The sequence below is a fragment of the Chiloscyllium plagiosum genome, unplaced genomic scaffold, assembly GCF_037043375.1.
Source record: "Chiloscyllium plagiosum isolate Xiang-an unplaced genomic scaffold, Cpla_swu_hap1 HiC_scaffold_7, whole genome shotgun sequence".
Lineage (NCBI taxonomy): Eukaryota > Metazoa > Chordata > Chondrichthyes > Orectolobiformes > Hemiscylliidae > Chiloscyllium > Chiloscyllium plagiosum.
In genome coordinates this window covers 54530017-54546727 of record NW_028270145.1, presented here as the reverse complement: position 1 = coordinate 54546727, position 16711 = coordinate 54530017, and the positions used below count along the sequence as shown (strand labels likewise).

At 38.4% G+C, this 16711-nt stretch overlaps 1 protein-coding gene across 5 annotated transcripts in view; it reads left to right on the top strand.

Moving 5' to 3' along the window:
• LOC122551568 (cytoplasmic dynein 1 intermediate chain 2) overlaps window positions 1-16711 on the top strand; it is an 87735-nt gene that overhangs the window by 19094 nt on the left and 51930 nt on the right. For 2 of the 5 annotated variants that reach the window (XM_043693645.2, XM_087989036.1), the window contains exons 4-6: window positions 3886-4024; window positions 14090-14143; window positions 14351-14466. In XM_043693645.2, the coding sequence (XP_043549580.2) occupies window positions 3886-4024; window positions 14090-14143; window positions 14351-14466 (309 nt within the window). The remainder of the gene's footprint in view (window positions 1-3885; window positions 4025-14089; window positions 14144-14350; window positions 14467-16711) is intronic. The other 3 variants (XM_043693646.2, XM_043693647.2, XM_043693648.2) reach the window with 3 other exon arrangements.

The window sequence follows — 16711 nt, the reverse complement described above, 5'->3', positions numbered from 1 at the left end:
CAGAGATGGAAATGTGTTGCTGGAGAAGCGCAGCAGGTCAGGCAGCATCTAGGGAACAGGAGAATCGACGTTTCGGGCATTAGCCCTTCTTCAGGATTAGTGATTATCGGAGTAGTGGACCCTGGCATTAATATAAGAACACAAGAAATAGGAGCAAAGTAATGAAATCATGATGGCTGGAAAGTGGGAAGCCTTCACAAATGAGATAACAAAGAGTCCAGCTATAGTATGTTCCTGTTAGAGTGAAGAGCAAGGCTGGTAGGTGTAGAGAATGCTGGATGACTAGATAAATTGAGATTTTGGACAAGAATAAGAAGGAAGCATATGTTAGATATAGACAGCATGGATCGAGTGAATCCCTAAAAAAGTAGATAGGCAGTTGAAGAATACTTAAGAGGGAAATCAGGAGGGCAAAAAGGTCAAAGAGATAGCTTTGGCTAATAGGGTTAAGGAGAATCCAGAGGGATTCTACAAATACATAAAGGACAAAAGGGTAACTAGGGAGATAATAGGACCCCTTAAAGATCAGCAAGGGCACCTATGTGTGGAATTGCAGGAGATGTGGGCGGTACTAAACAGATTTACTGTGGAGAAGGATGTGGAAGCTAGAGAACTTGGGAAATAAATAGTGACATCTTAAAAACATGCATATTACAGAGGAAGTGGTGCTGGATGTCTTAAAATACATACAGGTAGATAAATCCCTGGGACCTGATCAGGTGTACTCTAGAACTTTCTGGGAAGTTATAGAAAAGATTGCTGGGCCCTTTGCTGAGATATTTGTATCGTTGATAGCTACAGGTGAGGTGCTGGAGGTTGGCTAACTTTGTGCACTACTTAAGAAAGGTGGTAAGGAAAGGCCAGGGAATTACAGACCAGTGAGCCTGATATCAGTGGTGGGAAGGTTGATGGAGGGGATTCTGAGGGGCAGGATTTACATGTATTTGGAAAGGCAAGATCTGGTTAGGGATAGTCAACTTGGTTTTGTGTGTGGGAAATCGTGTCTCACTAACTTGATTGAGTTTTGAAGAAGTAACAAAGGAGTGGTGAGGGTAGAGTGGTGGATGTGATCTATATGGACTTCAGGAAGGCATTCGACAAGTTTCCTCATGGTAGAGTGGTTAGCAAGGTTAGATCACATGGAGTGCAGAGAAAACTAGCCATTTGGATATAGAACTGGCTCGGAGGCAGAGAGTGGTGATGGTGGGTTGCTTTTCATACTGGAGGCCTGTGACCAGTGGTGTGCCACAACGATCGATGCTGGATCCACTGCTTTTTTGTCATTTATATAAATGATTTGAATGTGAACAAAGGAGGTATGGTTAGTAAGTTTGCAGATGACATCAAAATTGCGAAGACTATTATCTTGGAGTACAACAGGACCTTGATCTGATGGGCCAAGGAGTGGCAGATGGAGTTTAATTTCGATAAATGTGAGATGCTGCATTTTGGAAAGGCAAATCAGGGCAGGTCTTATGCACTTAATGGTAGCGTCCTGGCAAATGTTGTTGAACAAAGGGAACTTGGAGTGCAGATTTGTAGTTTCTTGAAAGTGGAGTTGTAGGTAGACAGGATAGTGAAGAAGGTATTTGATATGCTTGTCTTTGTTGGCACGTATGGAGTACAGGAGTTGAGAGGTCGTGTTGCATCTGTATAGGACATTGGTTAGACCACTTTTGGAATACTGCGTTCAGCTCTATTCCCCCTACAAAAGGAAGAGTGCTGTGAAACTTGAAAGGGTTCAGAAAAAGATTTACAAGGGTGTTTGAGCTGTAGGGAGAGGCTGAATAGGCTGGGGCTATTTTCCCTGGAGCATCGGAGGCTCAGGGCTGTTTACAGAAGTTTATAAAATAAACTTTGAGGGGCATGGATAGGGTGGATAGCCAACGTCTTTTCCCCAGGGTAGGAGTGTCCAAAACTAGAGGGCATAAGTTTAAGATGAGGGGGAAAAGATTTAAAATGGACCTAAGGGGCAACCCTTTTTTATATAGAATCCCTACAGTGTGGAAACAGGCTATTCGGCCCAACAATCCGCACCGACCCTCCAAAGAGTAACCCACCCAGACCTATTACCCCCCCCCACCCTTTATTTACCCCTGACTCATGTATATAACCTACTAACCTACACATCTATGAAAACTATGGGCAATTTAGTTCTCACAGAGGGTGGTATGTGCATGGAATGAGCTACCATAAGAAATGTTGAAGGCTGATACAATTACAACTTTTAAAAGGCGTCTGGATGAGCAGATGAATAGGAAGGATTTAGAGGGGTATGAGCTAAATCCTGGCAAATGGGACTAGATTAACTTAGGATATCGGGTTGGCATGGGTGAGTAGGCCAAAGGATCTGTTTCTATGCTGTACAGCTCTATGACTGATCTATCTTATCAGCATTTTCCTGCACTATTCCATATTCCTCAATATTTTTAGAATACAAAAATGGGAAGGTGATGGACTGTGATAATAATGTTTCAATAATATTGGAGAAATAATACTTAGCATTCTTTCTCTCGTCACCAACCCCACACCCGCCGGCCCCCAAAGAAGGGAATTGATATAATGCTTCCAGGCGCTGAGACTTTGCATTTATATTAAAGATATATCTGAATTCCTACAAAATCAATGTTCTTCCTATGGCCAATATGGTAGAAATAAAAACAAACAAACTATTTGGATCAAGACCATGTGGCTCAATCCTACTGAGGTATACAGATATTTAAGTATTAAAGTTTCATATCCATTCATTGATGGACAGAGCAGTAATTCTGCTTCTAGGTCTTCACCAATTCTAATAGCATGAATTTACAATATATGATGAGTTGATTTGAATCTGTTTAACACCCTGTTATTTTATTACATTATGCTGTATACATTTCAAAAATTGTGCAAGTTATAAATGAAATTTGTGAAAGCTTTCTGTCTCTCATGTTTCATGTATGATATGCGCACTCTGGCCCACACATTTTGACATTTTGTGTTCAGTAGGATCTTTTCTGGCCTGGAAATAACACTATTGCTGTCACACAATTTAAAGCAGTTTTTAAAAATATTGATTTTTATATATATATATATATATATATATATATTTACATATTTAAATGTATTTAAACTTAAATGGCAAAGTGAACTAGTTGTGCTGAATTACTTGTTTTTGTGCTGTATATACTATGTGGTGAAAGAGGTTAAAAGATTTAAAAATTATTTTTGCATGTGTGTCACAGTTTTTGTTAAATGCAAATCATTCTCGATGTTAAGATACAATTTTCTGAACTATTTCATTGTATCATGTTTTACTTCTATTATTCATCGACTTGTAAACAAAACATCACATTTGTAGTACCCTTTGTGTTCCAATTCCCCCATTCACTGAAGGCATATTAGCCTATTATGCAAGATCCCTTTTCTCTGACCTAATATGATATTTGATTCTAGAAAGGAGCTGTTACACACTACATAAAGAATTATGCATAAATGTTTATTTTCACAAATTGCTAAACAGATGTGTTATTGACTGTGAATGTTATTTGTATTAAAAAGTTTTGTGATTTCAGTACAAATGCTGTGTGACAGTTTTTACTCCATGTTATGTATTAGTCAGCAAAAGGGATAGTGCATGTTTGGATTTGTTGGATAATCAGCAAGATACTGTTGTTTTATATTTGAGGAAAGCATGACTAAAGTGCACAAATGATTCCAAATTTATTTCATCCAAGCACTGACTGCATACATTGTTAAGTGCATGAACCACTGCATGGAATTTAACTTTGCTTTTTCCTTTCTCTCTTTTTAAATTTCATTTCATTCATGTATTTTTCTTTAATGCCATCACCTTTGTTTTATTCAATATTTCATGTTAAATTAATTTTGAAACATCACTACCAGTGCATCCACTACGGGTAGTAACAGCGGATACCTGTCTGTTTCACTATTTAGTCCCTCCTACATCTCCTCCCTCAAAATCGGTGAGTACACCAAGTGAGGCTGGAAGCCAGGATTCTGCTGATTGCACTCTTGGGGCAAGGTATGACCACTTATTTACATTTCAGTCTGCATTTTCTGTTGTATCTATAGAGTGTATAATTTCTGATATGTATGAATTTTATGATTTCATTGTCTCAAAAGTAAGAAATGTGTTTATTTCTACAGTTTTTCCTCCCATTACAGTTTTTGGAAGCTACATTGTGTGATTTTGTACCTGATTATAAATACCATTCTTCAGGCAGCTGCTGGATGGTACATAGTATCAGCCTAGTGACTGTTTTCATTTTAAAACGTATTTTTGTTTCCTTCTCCACCTATAGTATAGTGCTGTGCTGTTCCTTAACATCTTAGAACATAAGAACTAGGAGCACGAGTAGACAATTCAGCCCATCGAATCTGTTCAGCTATTCAGTTTGGTTATGGCAAATCCCATCTCAGCCTCAATTCAACTTTACTGGTGTCTTTCCAAAATCTTAAATCTGTCTGTCTCCTGTCCTGGCATCCATTGCATTCTATAGCAGTAATTCCATAAACTCACGACCCTTTGAGAGAAGTAATTTCTCCATCTCTGTTTTAAATTTCCAACTCTATCCTAAATCTATAACCTATCATTGCCTCACAGGGGAAAAAGAATCTGCTTTACTTCTGTTGTGTCAATGCCCGTTATATCTTACATAGATATCATACAGTCTTTGAGTCATAGAGATGTACAGCATAGAAACACACCTTTTGGTCCAACTCGTCCATGCTGACCAGATATTCCAACCCAATCTAGTCCCACCTGCCAGCACCTGGCCCATATCCCTCCAAACCCTTCCTATTCATATACCCATCCAGATGCCTTTTAAATGTTGCAATTGTACCAGCCTCCACCACTTCCCATCTCAAATAGATCTCCTCATTCTTCTGAACTCTAGAGAATATCGGCTGAAACTGTTTATTTTTTCTTCATACGACAAAAGTTTCATCTCTGGTATCAATCTAGTGAACCACCTCTGAAATGCCTCCAATGAAACTACATCCCTCATAAATTAAAGGAACCAAAATTACGTATAGATGCAGTGTCACTAATGCCTTGTACAATCACAGGAACACTTCCCTACTTTTATTCTCTATCACTTTAACAATCACTACCAAAATTCCATTTGACTTCCTGTTTTCCTATTGTACCCGCATACTAGTTTTCTGCAATTTCAAGCACATCTAGATCCCTCTGCACCAAAGCACTCTGAAGTTTCTCTCCACCTAGATAATAAGTTGCTTCTCTATTTTCCATACAAATTGGATCACCAAACACTTATCCATATTAAACTCCATCTGCCAATTTTTGGCCCATTTACCTAACTTATCCATATCCACTTGTAAATTTCTTTATTGACATTTGCTTTCCCACTTAATTTAGTGTCACCTTCTATCTTTGCATCCAGGTCATTGACATTGATTGTAAATGTTGGGAACTGAGGACCAAATCCTGTGCCACTCCACCACTTACATCTTGCAAACCAGACAAAAACCAATTTATCCTGACTTTCTTTTCTATTGGTAAGCCCATCCTTTGTCCAAGCTAATATATTGCCCCTAACCCCATGTGATCTAATCTGGTATATTAACTTTTACTATGGCATCTTATCAAATGCTTTCTGAAAGTCCAGATATACGACGTTTACAGTATCCCCATTGTTCATTTTGCTCTTCGCATCTTCGAAGAGCTCTAGCAAATTAGTCAAATGTGACTTGTTCTTCGTGACATCATGCTGAGTCTGATGCAGTAGCAAACCAGTCAAATATTATTTATTCTTCATGAAACCATATCAACTCTGACTTTTGACAGGCATTTTGACTTTCCAAATGTCCAATTATCACTTCCTTCATAATGGATTCTAGCAATTTCCCAGTGATAGACATTAAATATTCCGTGGTTTTGTATTGTCTGCCTCCCTCCCATTTTGAGCACTTTATATTCGCATTTTTCAAACCATTGGAACCTTTCCAGCCTCCAGGGAATTTTAGAATATAGCCAATGGATCTTTTCTCTCTGCTGCTACTTTTAACACCCTAGACTGTAGCTCATCAGGCCCTGGGGACTTGTCTGCCTTTAATCACAATAATTTTCTCAACACTTTTTCCCAAGTTAAATTTCTTTAAGTTCATTAAGTTCTTCCTTTTCTGTAGTCTCCGCATTGCCTGTTTCTCTGAGGAAGATAGGAGATACCAGTATTAGACTAGGGTGGACAAAATCAGAAGTCACACAACAACAGGTTATAGTCCAACAGGTTTATTTGAAATCACAAGCTTCCAAAACGCTGCTCCTTCATCAGGTGAAGTAATTGCTCCAAGAAACACTCTCTAATATATTCAATAAACAATCCTTCAGGCATATCAAAAATCACTTGTGATTCTGGCTTTTCCTTTTTTATAACAAATCTCCAATGTGTCCTGGTTTATACTTGCCCTACTATGAAACTACTGTTTGGGGACCTAAAGATAACCTTCACCAAGGACTTCCTTCCCTTGCAATTTCTTAATTCTATCCAAGCACCCTCCCTCCACCACTGTAGTGGTGGTAGTAGTGTGTATTATATGAAAGATGTACTGCAGAAATTCACCAAAGATCCTGAAACAGCACCTTCCAAATTCAGGACCACTTCATCTATAAGGACAAGGGCAGCAGCTATATGGGAACACCACCATCTTCAAGTTCCCTTCCAAGTCACTCACCATCCTGACTTGGAAATATATTGCCGTTTTTTCACTGTCCTTGGGTCAAAATCCTGGCATTGTGGTCAACCCACAGCAGGTGGACTAGAGTTATTCAAGAAGGCAGCTCACCACCACCTTCTCAAGGGCAACTAGGGACAGGCAATGAAAGTGCTGGCCAGTCAGTGATGCCAATATACCACAAATAAAAAAAGGACTGATTCTACATCTTGTTCCCTCGTGCTTATATCATTTCTCACTAAAACACTGATCTTGTTCTTTCCCACAAAAGATATACCACTTCTTTTCCTTCCTGCTTATCCTTCTGAAACAGAGTACCCTTCAATATTCAATTCACAGATGTGGTCGACCTGCAACCACGTCTCAGTAATTGCCATCAAATTGTACCTATTTATCTCTGTTAGCACTGTTAACTTATTAATTTTATCCTGAATGTTTCATGCATTGTTAGAAAAGGCCCCTTTTTAAAAAAAAAATAGCCCATTTGAAAACAACCGTCTAACTATTCTAATTCAATTTTCTAACCTTGTATGCCTTGGCATCACAAATATACATCTAAATACTTAAATGTTATGAGCCATTTTGCCTCTTACAAGCAGAGAGTTCCAGATTCCAACCACGCTCTGAATGAAAATGTTTACCTCACATTTCTTCTAAGCCTTCTGTCCCTTACCTTGAATATTTGCCCCCTTCTCCTTGATGGAAGAGTTAATGAATTGAAGATGTGTTGCTGGAAAAGCGCAACAGGTCAGGCAGCATCCATGGAGCAGGAGAATCGACGTTTTGGGCATGAGCCCTTCTTCAGGAAGAATTAATGACAAAAGTTTCTTCCTATCTACCCTAACTATGCCTCTCAATTTTATGCATCTCAATCATGTTTCCTGTCAATCTCCTGTGTTCTAAGGCAAGCAGACTCAGTCTATCCAATCTCTGTTCTTAACTGAAACTCTTCAGTGAATAGCAACATGCTGGTAAATCTCCTTTACATCCTCTCCAGTGCTATCACATTCCTCCTATAATGTGGATTCCAGAACTGCAGAAAATAATTTAGCTGTGGCCTAACCAACATATATATAGTTCCAGCATAACCTCCTTGCTCTTAAATTGTGCGCCTTGGCTAAGTTTGTTGTATGAGGTAAAAACAATGACTGCAGATGCTGGAAACCAGATTCTGGATTAGAGTGGTGTTGGAAAAGCACTTCAATTCAGGCAGCATCCGAGGAGCAGGAAAATCGACGTTTTGGGCAAAAGCCCTTCATCAGGAATAGAGGCAGAGTGCCTGCAGGGTGGAGAGATAAATGAGAGGAGGGTGGGGGTCTAAGCCGATCCCTACTCTTTTATGATTCTTTTGTGCAATGAGACATCCACACACTGTTCCTTCCTTTTTTTCTTGGTAACAATGTGCTTCATCACTAACCTACACTCTTTCCTCTCCTTTAATTTTAAAATTTCTGTGCAATTGAGCCCTTCCTCTCCAGTATTTAGTTTAAATCCCTATCTACAGTCCTAGCTATGTGATTTACCAATACTTTGGTCCTAATATGCTTCAATTCATGAATTCATCTTGCAATGATGGGCCATGATTAGGATTTTGAAGTGAGAACTAATTCTGCTTTTTTACTATGCTGTTATGTGAATAATTCCTCTTTTTTTTAAATTTCTACTTGGATCTGATTAGATCCAAGGGGAGGTGATGGCCTGGGGGTATTATTGCTAGATTATTAAACCAGAATGTGAGCTAATGTTCTGGGGACTTGGGTTTGAAACCCACCATGGCAGATAGTCGAATTAGAATTGTGTAAAAATCTGGGATTAAGAAGCTAATGATGACCATGAATCCATTGTTGATTGTCGGAAAAACCATCTGGTTTACTAATGTCCTTCAGGGAAGAAGATCAGCCTCACCTGGTCTAGCCTACGTGTGACTCCAGAGCCACGGTAATGTGGTTGACTCTCAGTTGCCCTCTGAAATGGCCTGGCAAACCAATCAGTTGTATCAGAAGAGCAACTAGGGATGGGCAATAAATGCTAGTCAGCCAATGATGCCCATAAATGAATTAAAAAGGATGATCTCTGTTAGGTGTAGGGTGAGAAGTAGATTGTAAACACCATCTTGCAAATAGCAGCTCAACAGGACTCTGGTCAAGAACTTCATTGTTTGTGAGTTAGTAAATTAATTGAAATGTTTGCTAAGGCTGGTTTCAGTTCAGAAGCACTCAAAGCTTGGCACTTAGCCGTATATATATATGTGTTTCAGAGGAAAGGAGTAAAATTCTTTTTTCGGATTTTGCACAGAGAGTCAGCAACTGATAGATATTTCTACTTGATCTAGGTCAGAAATACAAGTTACTCTGTCCATTGTTAGTAGACAGATTATAGGATTCATTAGCAGGTGTTGCAGTACTTGTACGGGATCACTGTGAAGCAGTGTGGAGCAGCTCAGCTCTGATCACTGAACTGAGGAAGAGAAAAGAATCAAACTGTGACATCACATGAAACCCATGCTTTGATTAGTCGATGAGTGTTGTTGCTTTGTTTATTATTCTCCAAAGTTAGGAAGTTATTCTAAGGAGCTGGAAAGTTAATTTTTTTTTTGTTTTGCTAAGTGTTAAGTAAAATATTTCAATTAGTTTCCCTTCTTAAGTGACAACAGGAGAAGTGTTTGCGAGTCACTTTTCAGTAGTAAATTTTATTCTTACTACTGGGAAACTCTGATCCGCGGGAATGCGTATCCTGTTCCATGTGCAAGCTCCATAAAAGTACCTATGATGTACATAGCTATATGTATATGAAGTCTTGTCAGCTGCAAAAGCTTGGATTGTCAATTTCTCTGCTTGAGTAGCACTGACATCACTGGGACATATCCATGAGGAAAGAGCTTTGTTAGTCTCGTGTTTATAGATGTGGTCATTGTGAAGCTTAACAGTCTGCAGGAAGAGATTAAATGGGTGATCACATGACAGTCAAAAGCAAATAGGCAAGTAATGCAGTTGCCCCCGAGTACATCTAGCTCTTCAACCATCAATCAGTTCTGAATATTGATGAAAGTGTTGGTTCATCTGAGGAGTGCAGCTAGAGTTAAATCCATGGCCCTATAGCTGATTCTGCTATTCAGTGGTCATGAGGAAGATGAGATGAGCAATAAAGAAGGTATAACAAATTGTTAGTGGGACACTGGCATTTCTGTAATCACACATGTAGATTTGGATGGTATGTTGCCTTCCTAGTGCCAGGGTGAAGAATGTCACTGGATGGCTGTAGATGGCCCTCATGGCTCACAAATGAGGTCGGTAGGTAGAAAATGAAATGTCCTGCAGTCAGAATTTATTGAGCTAGGTAGGAAATTAGCAAGCAAACCCATCTCCGTAGTAGTGATCCTGCAAGTGAGTATAGAAATAAGAGTTATATAAAATGAAATCCAAAAGTCTTCTATAGGCATATTAATAGTAAATATGTGGTAGGATGACTATAAAAGCAATTTATATATGAAGATGAAAAGAATGGCTGAGGTATTAGCTCTGTGCTTAGATCTGTCAAGGAATAAAGTGTTGTGTTGAAATAGGAGGTAGTTCAGGCACTTGAAGTTTTTAGACTTGACGAGAAGGCATTGATTGGCTCTGTGGACCTAAAGTTGATCAGGTGCTGGGCCTGGATAAGTTGAAGCTGGGGCTGTTGGAAGAAATGAGAGTAGGCGATACATGGACACTCTCATAACTCTAAAGCTCCTCAGATGTAGTGCCGAAGCCAGAAGACTGGAGAATTGCATATATTGCATGCCTATTCAAAAAAAAGGCATAAAGTTGCGTCCCACGACTTTAAGTCATTCAATTTAACCTTGGTGGCGGGGTAGCTTCTAGAAATTTTAATTTAGGACAAAATTAATAGTCAGTTGTAGGTTAAGTAAACAAAGCCAGCATTGATTTGTCAAAGGCAAATTGTAGCTAACTTGCTTGAATTTTTTGAGGCAACTGAGACAGTTAACATGAGTAGTGCTGTTGATGCGGTGTACATTGTCTTCCAATAATATTAAAGTAGTGCTGGAGAACAGACTTGTGCGCAAAGTTAGAACTCATGTGCTAAGAGAGACAGGAACAACATGGAGGCAAACTCTACTGAGTGACAGGAAACAGTGCGATGGAATACCTGAATGAGAGCAACTCCAACAAAACTCAAAAAACCTGATACTGTCCAGGACAAAATAGCCTGCTTGACTGGCACCACATCCACAAAGAAACATTCACTTTCCCCACCACTGACACATAGTGGCAGCAGTATGTACTACTGCAGAAAGTCATTACGTTTCCTTAGCTAACACCATGACCACTTCCATTTAGAAGGCCGGGAGTAGTAGACAGGAACCCTGCTATCTGCAAATTCCAATCCGTGCCACTCACCACCCTGCCTTGGAAATATGATTTGGACATGCTGGTGTTGGACTGGGGTGTACAAAGTTAAAAATCACACAACATTAGGTTATCGTCCAACAGGTTTAATTGGAAGCACACTAGCTTTCAGAGTGCTGTTCCTTCATCAGATGCTCCTTTGTGTGTGTGTGTGTGTGTGTGTGTGTGTGTGTGTGTGTGTATATTTGCATAATTTGTTAAAGTGGCAGGAAAGATTGAGAGACCAAGTAATAATGCATGTGGCAACCAGGCCAATTAACACTAGTGGAAGAAAGTACAAAAGTGAGGAGGTTATGTAAAACCTGTATAAAACACGTGTTTATCCACGAATAAAATAGTGCATCTAGATCCTTCGAAAAAGTTAGAAAGGTATTAGAGAGAGGGTTCAGAAAACATTAATGAGAATAGCTCCACACATGAGGAACGTCAGTTTCGTGGAAAGATTGGAGAATTTAAGACTGTTTTCTTTGGAGAATAGATGACAGGAGATTTGATAGTGGTATTCAAGTCCACAGAGTAGATAGAGAGAAATTGTTCCATTTTAAGGAAGAATAGAGAACCAAAAGGCACTGATTTAAGGTTGTTAAGAAAAGAAGGAATAGTGGAATAATAAACATTTTCATGCAGCAATTTTTAGGATCTGGGAATGCACTAACTGAATGCATGGTAGAGTTAGGGTCAGTTGAGGCTTTCAAAATGGAATTGGATCTTTATCTGGAAAAGGTGATTTATAAGGCTACGGGGAACAGCAGTGGCATGGTATTAGCTGTATTGAAACGTGTTGCCCTGGAAAAGCACAGCAGGTCAGGGAACATCCAAGAAACAAGAGAATTGACGTTTCGGGCATAAGACCTTCATCAGGAATGTCTCCAATTAGCTGTATTTTTCCTTCAGAGCACCGGCACAAACATGACAGGCCAAATAGCCTCCTGTTATTGCTTGTAACCATCCAATGATTCTATGAAATCTAGTAACCACTTTGACTTTCATTCTTAATCATTTGATCCTGGATGATATGCTTCTCACTCCCTCCTCCTGTCTTCTCCCCATAACCCTTCAACTCAGTAACGGTTAACAATCTGTCCAGCTCCTCCTTAAATTTACTCACTGTCCCAGCGTTCACTGCACTTTGGGGTCGCAAATTCCACAGATTCACAACCCTTTGGGAGAAGTCTGCAAGTCTGCATGGGTTTCCTCCGGGTGCTCCTGTTTCCTCCCACAATCCACAGATATGCAGATTAGGTGAATTGGCCATGCTGAATTGCTCATAGTATTCAGGGATGTGTTGGTTAGGTGCATTAGACAGGGGAAATTTATTTATAGTTGTAAACGCCTTTTAATGCTTGAGGTAGTCAGTTTGACTGATGAATGTTCTATTGTTGAGGAAGCAGACATTTGTCATCTACTGTTTTCTTTGTCGGACTGCTGAGCAAACTGGCAAGGAGCCTCATCAATCGCATCAACATCAATATTTTAGTGTTAATGGTTTTTAACCTACACTGATGTTACCACCATGAGAAACATTTTGTGTTTTATAGTATGGTGCCTCTGATAAAATGTAGCCTAAATATTTCAAAGAAGAAAATTGCTGAAAGCAAAATAATTGAAAGATGGTTTGCGGATGGTAAATGGAGGAATGATTTGAGGATGTTTTTGAAAATCATGTTGAAAAATGTGTAGATGAGATGGAAAAGTTATGGGACAATGTTAAGAAAATGATGCTGAAAACTCCAAAACTGAAGCAACAGTTGGACAGCACTTCAAATGGAATTTGCTTTGGAGCTTGCAAGGGTTGTTTCAGTGACAGTGAGACAGAAGACACAAACAATGTTGCAGTGGAAAGAACTATCAAGGCGATTGCTAAGCTGTATACTTTGTAGCATTGTTAAATTTATTAGGACATGTCATTGGACTCAACGTGATGAAGTTGCAAGATAGGATGAACTTGAGGTTATAGGGCAGTATTTCTCACGGGAACTGAGCAGTGTACCTTTGATTTGGCAGATGATGCACTGAAAGAGGTCTTGCAAATGCAGAATTCAGTGTGAACCAAGTAATCAGTATTTGTTTATATTTGTTTGGTAATTAGAATTACGTGTTTTTTCCAAATCATTATACCACATTGTATGTGGATTGGAATAGGCATGAATTAATGGAAAACATGTTGAAACTTGATGAAATTGTTTGCCATCTTATTGTTTTTTTGTGAGTACTTAGTGCTTGCCTTTGTGTAATTCATCTTCCACTGTGTTTGTTTGACTCGTGACTTCCTTAGATTCCTTTGCTAGGCACCAAATAAAGTCTCTAATTTTACCATAACTTATCGTCACTTGGTAATCTAATATTTCAGAACTGAAAAATTAATTAAGTTTAGTTTTGAGACCTGATTTTTAAAAAAAAGTTGAGGTTTGTAGTGAGGTTCATTTTATCAAACTTCAAAAAGCAGATCTTTTCTTTAAAATTCAAAAAAACACAATTGGCAGCCACTTGGACACTAACCAAGTCTCCTTTCAATCAACCCGTCACTATCACAGTTCCCCCATATCTATTCTAAGATGATCTGTCTTTGGCTTTTGTAATACCTTTTCCTACAATCCTTTTTCATTTCTTGTTTCTTTAGCTGTATATTATTTTTCATGCTGCTAGTTATTTTTCTCAATATTGTGTGGTGTTTAAAACGTATACACTAAAGTTATCTTACTGTCTGTATTCATCTGATGTTTAGCTGAAATGTGACTTTTCCTAAATATTTTGTTTTAACATAGAAATCCTTCCTAATGTACAAGCATCAAGTAATAAATGTTTAATGATATTGTTCACCTGTACAACAGGTAGTGTTACAATAAACAGTACACTAAAAATTAGTGCTTAGTTTAAGTATATTTATGGAAAATGAATGTCTGAATTAAATGTACATCAATATTAACATTACTGATCTAAACTTTTTTTGATAATGCTGCACGGTTGACTTGTCAATCATTTAGGACCTTTCACTGGGATACCGATCCTTCAGTTCTGCAGCTTCAAGCTGATATTGGGTATTGCTTATTCATTCTATTTATTGTACTTTTCTGCCATTTGTATATTTCTCACGTGCTAGTCTGCAGAATTGGGGAATAAAGTTACATCTTTGTTTTAAATATTTATCAATTGATGTTTTTCATATGCTCTTTTAGCTTTGTATACAGTTACTTATTTTGTAACTTCAGTAATTCTCTCTCCCTGTCCCAATCATTTACTGACAGACGAGGACCCATTAAACTGGAGATGGCAAAAATCACACAAGTAGACTTTCCTCCACGAGAGATTGTTACGTACACAAAGGAAACTCAAACTCCAGTGATTACACAAAATACTGAAAGTAAGCTGACATATGTATGTACGTTACTAGAAAAGTATGAAAAATAATTAAGCACTTTTTTCTTGATAGTGTTGTGAATTTCTGAAGTAATATTTTTGAACAAACAAATTATTGTGCTGTTTAATTGATGGTGTAAATTGCATGGATAAATATTAAATGTAAAAAAAAAACTTCTAAAATGTTTTTGATGGAAAATTCATCTTCTAGCTCAATGTGGTATGAAACCTAAAATACCATATTATAGAAATGGGTTGTATTTGCTTGGAGTGTAGATTAGCATTTTGTCAACATTTTTTAATACCACGTGCACTGCATATTTAGTGTGAGTAAATGCTGTACTCTCTCACCCATTTTTTACTGTATAAACCAGCAATCTATGAATATTACATCATTCAGGAAACAGACCGTTCCAATACATTGCTACATTTGACTTTTCTAGCTACTAGTGAAGAGGGAGGAGGTAAATCAGCAAGTTTGTCCTCTGAGCTTTACAATTTCAGAAAATTAATCACCCTCTTCCTTCGTTCCCTTTCCCCACACCTGTATGTGTGTTGCTCCTAGCACACCAACCCATTTTCTACCATATACATTTCTCATTAGCACCTTAACCAGTTCTCTTTTAGCTTATCTCATTATTTGTTTGTTTCACGTCACTTTGTCTGTCTGTCTGTCTCTCTCTAATGCTTTTCCTCTCTCTGTTCCTGTCTTTTTTTTCTTCCCTGTGCCCACTCCTTTTCTCTACACCCCCAACTCCTTCCTTCACTGTTTCTCTTTCTCCCTAACTCTGTCTCTCTCTCCCTTTCTTCTCTTCCTACCCCTCTCTCTGCCTCCCTTCACACTCTCTTTCTCCCCCCTCTTCTCTCTCTATATATCTGTCACTGGGCCACATCTCCATGTACTGTATTGAACCCCCCATCATCAGCAAAAACACCATCCTTTCCCATCTATTTTCAGTTCTGACAGTGTTTTTACAAATGCTTCTGGACAACTCAACATTTCATCTAACCCTTAAATAATTATTCAGCTGATTTCCCAGTGTATCTCACATTCCAACAATGTCTTCTCCAGATCTCCAAAATGTTCAGATCTTGATTCAACAGTCCCCTCTTCTCCTAGGGCTGGACCGAAGACTTTACTCACCTGGCACCCTGCACGTACTCACCTGACACTTTATCTACCTGTCACCCCATCCTGTATTGCACGATACACTACTCATCATCATCACCTTACATACTTACTTTTTGATATCAGCTTCAAAGTGGCTGTCTGTGATGCTGGACCTTTAAATTACAGAATACAACAACTAACTGCTGTGAAACATGGGGCGTGGTTTGCTTTCCCCTGACTGCTCTACACTACGTTAGACCTGTCAATGAAAATATGGCTCTGTATTTCTGAAGGAGCTCTGATTGGAATTTCCTGTCATAAATCAGTTCCCTTCCCTAAAAAGGAAAGAATGGAGTGGCATTCTCTCACAGATTGCCGCTGTTCAGAAAAAATGGTCCATTTTTCTGTCACTCCTATTTACTCAGGATGGAAATATCATTTAAAAAGGTATCTGTTTTAACTGTAAATTGAAATTGTAAAAAATAACTGTTTAAACATTAACATTTATTTTATTAATGATAACACATTAATATGTTCCAATAATCTCTATATTTTTGATCCAGTGGCAGCACGCGTTGCACGTGTTGACTTTTTAGTTGGAAGATATGGGCTTGATCCTACTAAATAAGTCCTAATTTTAGCTTTGAAATATTTGAAATGAGCAGTTGCATCAAAGTGCCTTTAGGGCTAGTTGGATGTTGCTCCTAATGGGCATTGACCAAGGGGATAGAAAATGGATGAGCAATGGCAACATTCTATGCAATGATTCTCTTAATTTGCTGATTGTAAGATGGGTGGAGCTTGGTGCCTTCAGTAAGAATGACAACCGTACTTGGATCCCACCAGAAGCGAAAAGTTAAATTGGCACTATTGTTCATGGTAGCTATCAACCATGAGTATTCCAAAGGGTAAATCAGGTCAATTATCTATATCAATAAAAAGCTATTCATTGATTGTGTTGACTGTATATATGGGTGTACTTCCTTCTTTAAAAATAATTTCACCAAATTGTAACCTATGGTGTGGAAATATTGCTGTTTTTTTCAATGTGATATAACGTCACAAAATTATTTTATTCATATTTTCTGAACACAATGCAAAATGCTAACCAGAGGATCAACATTTATCATTTAACAAT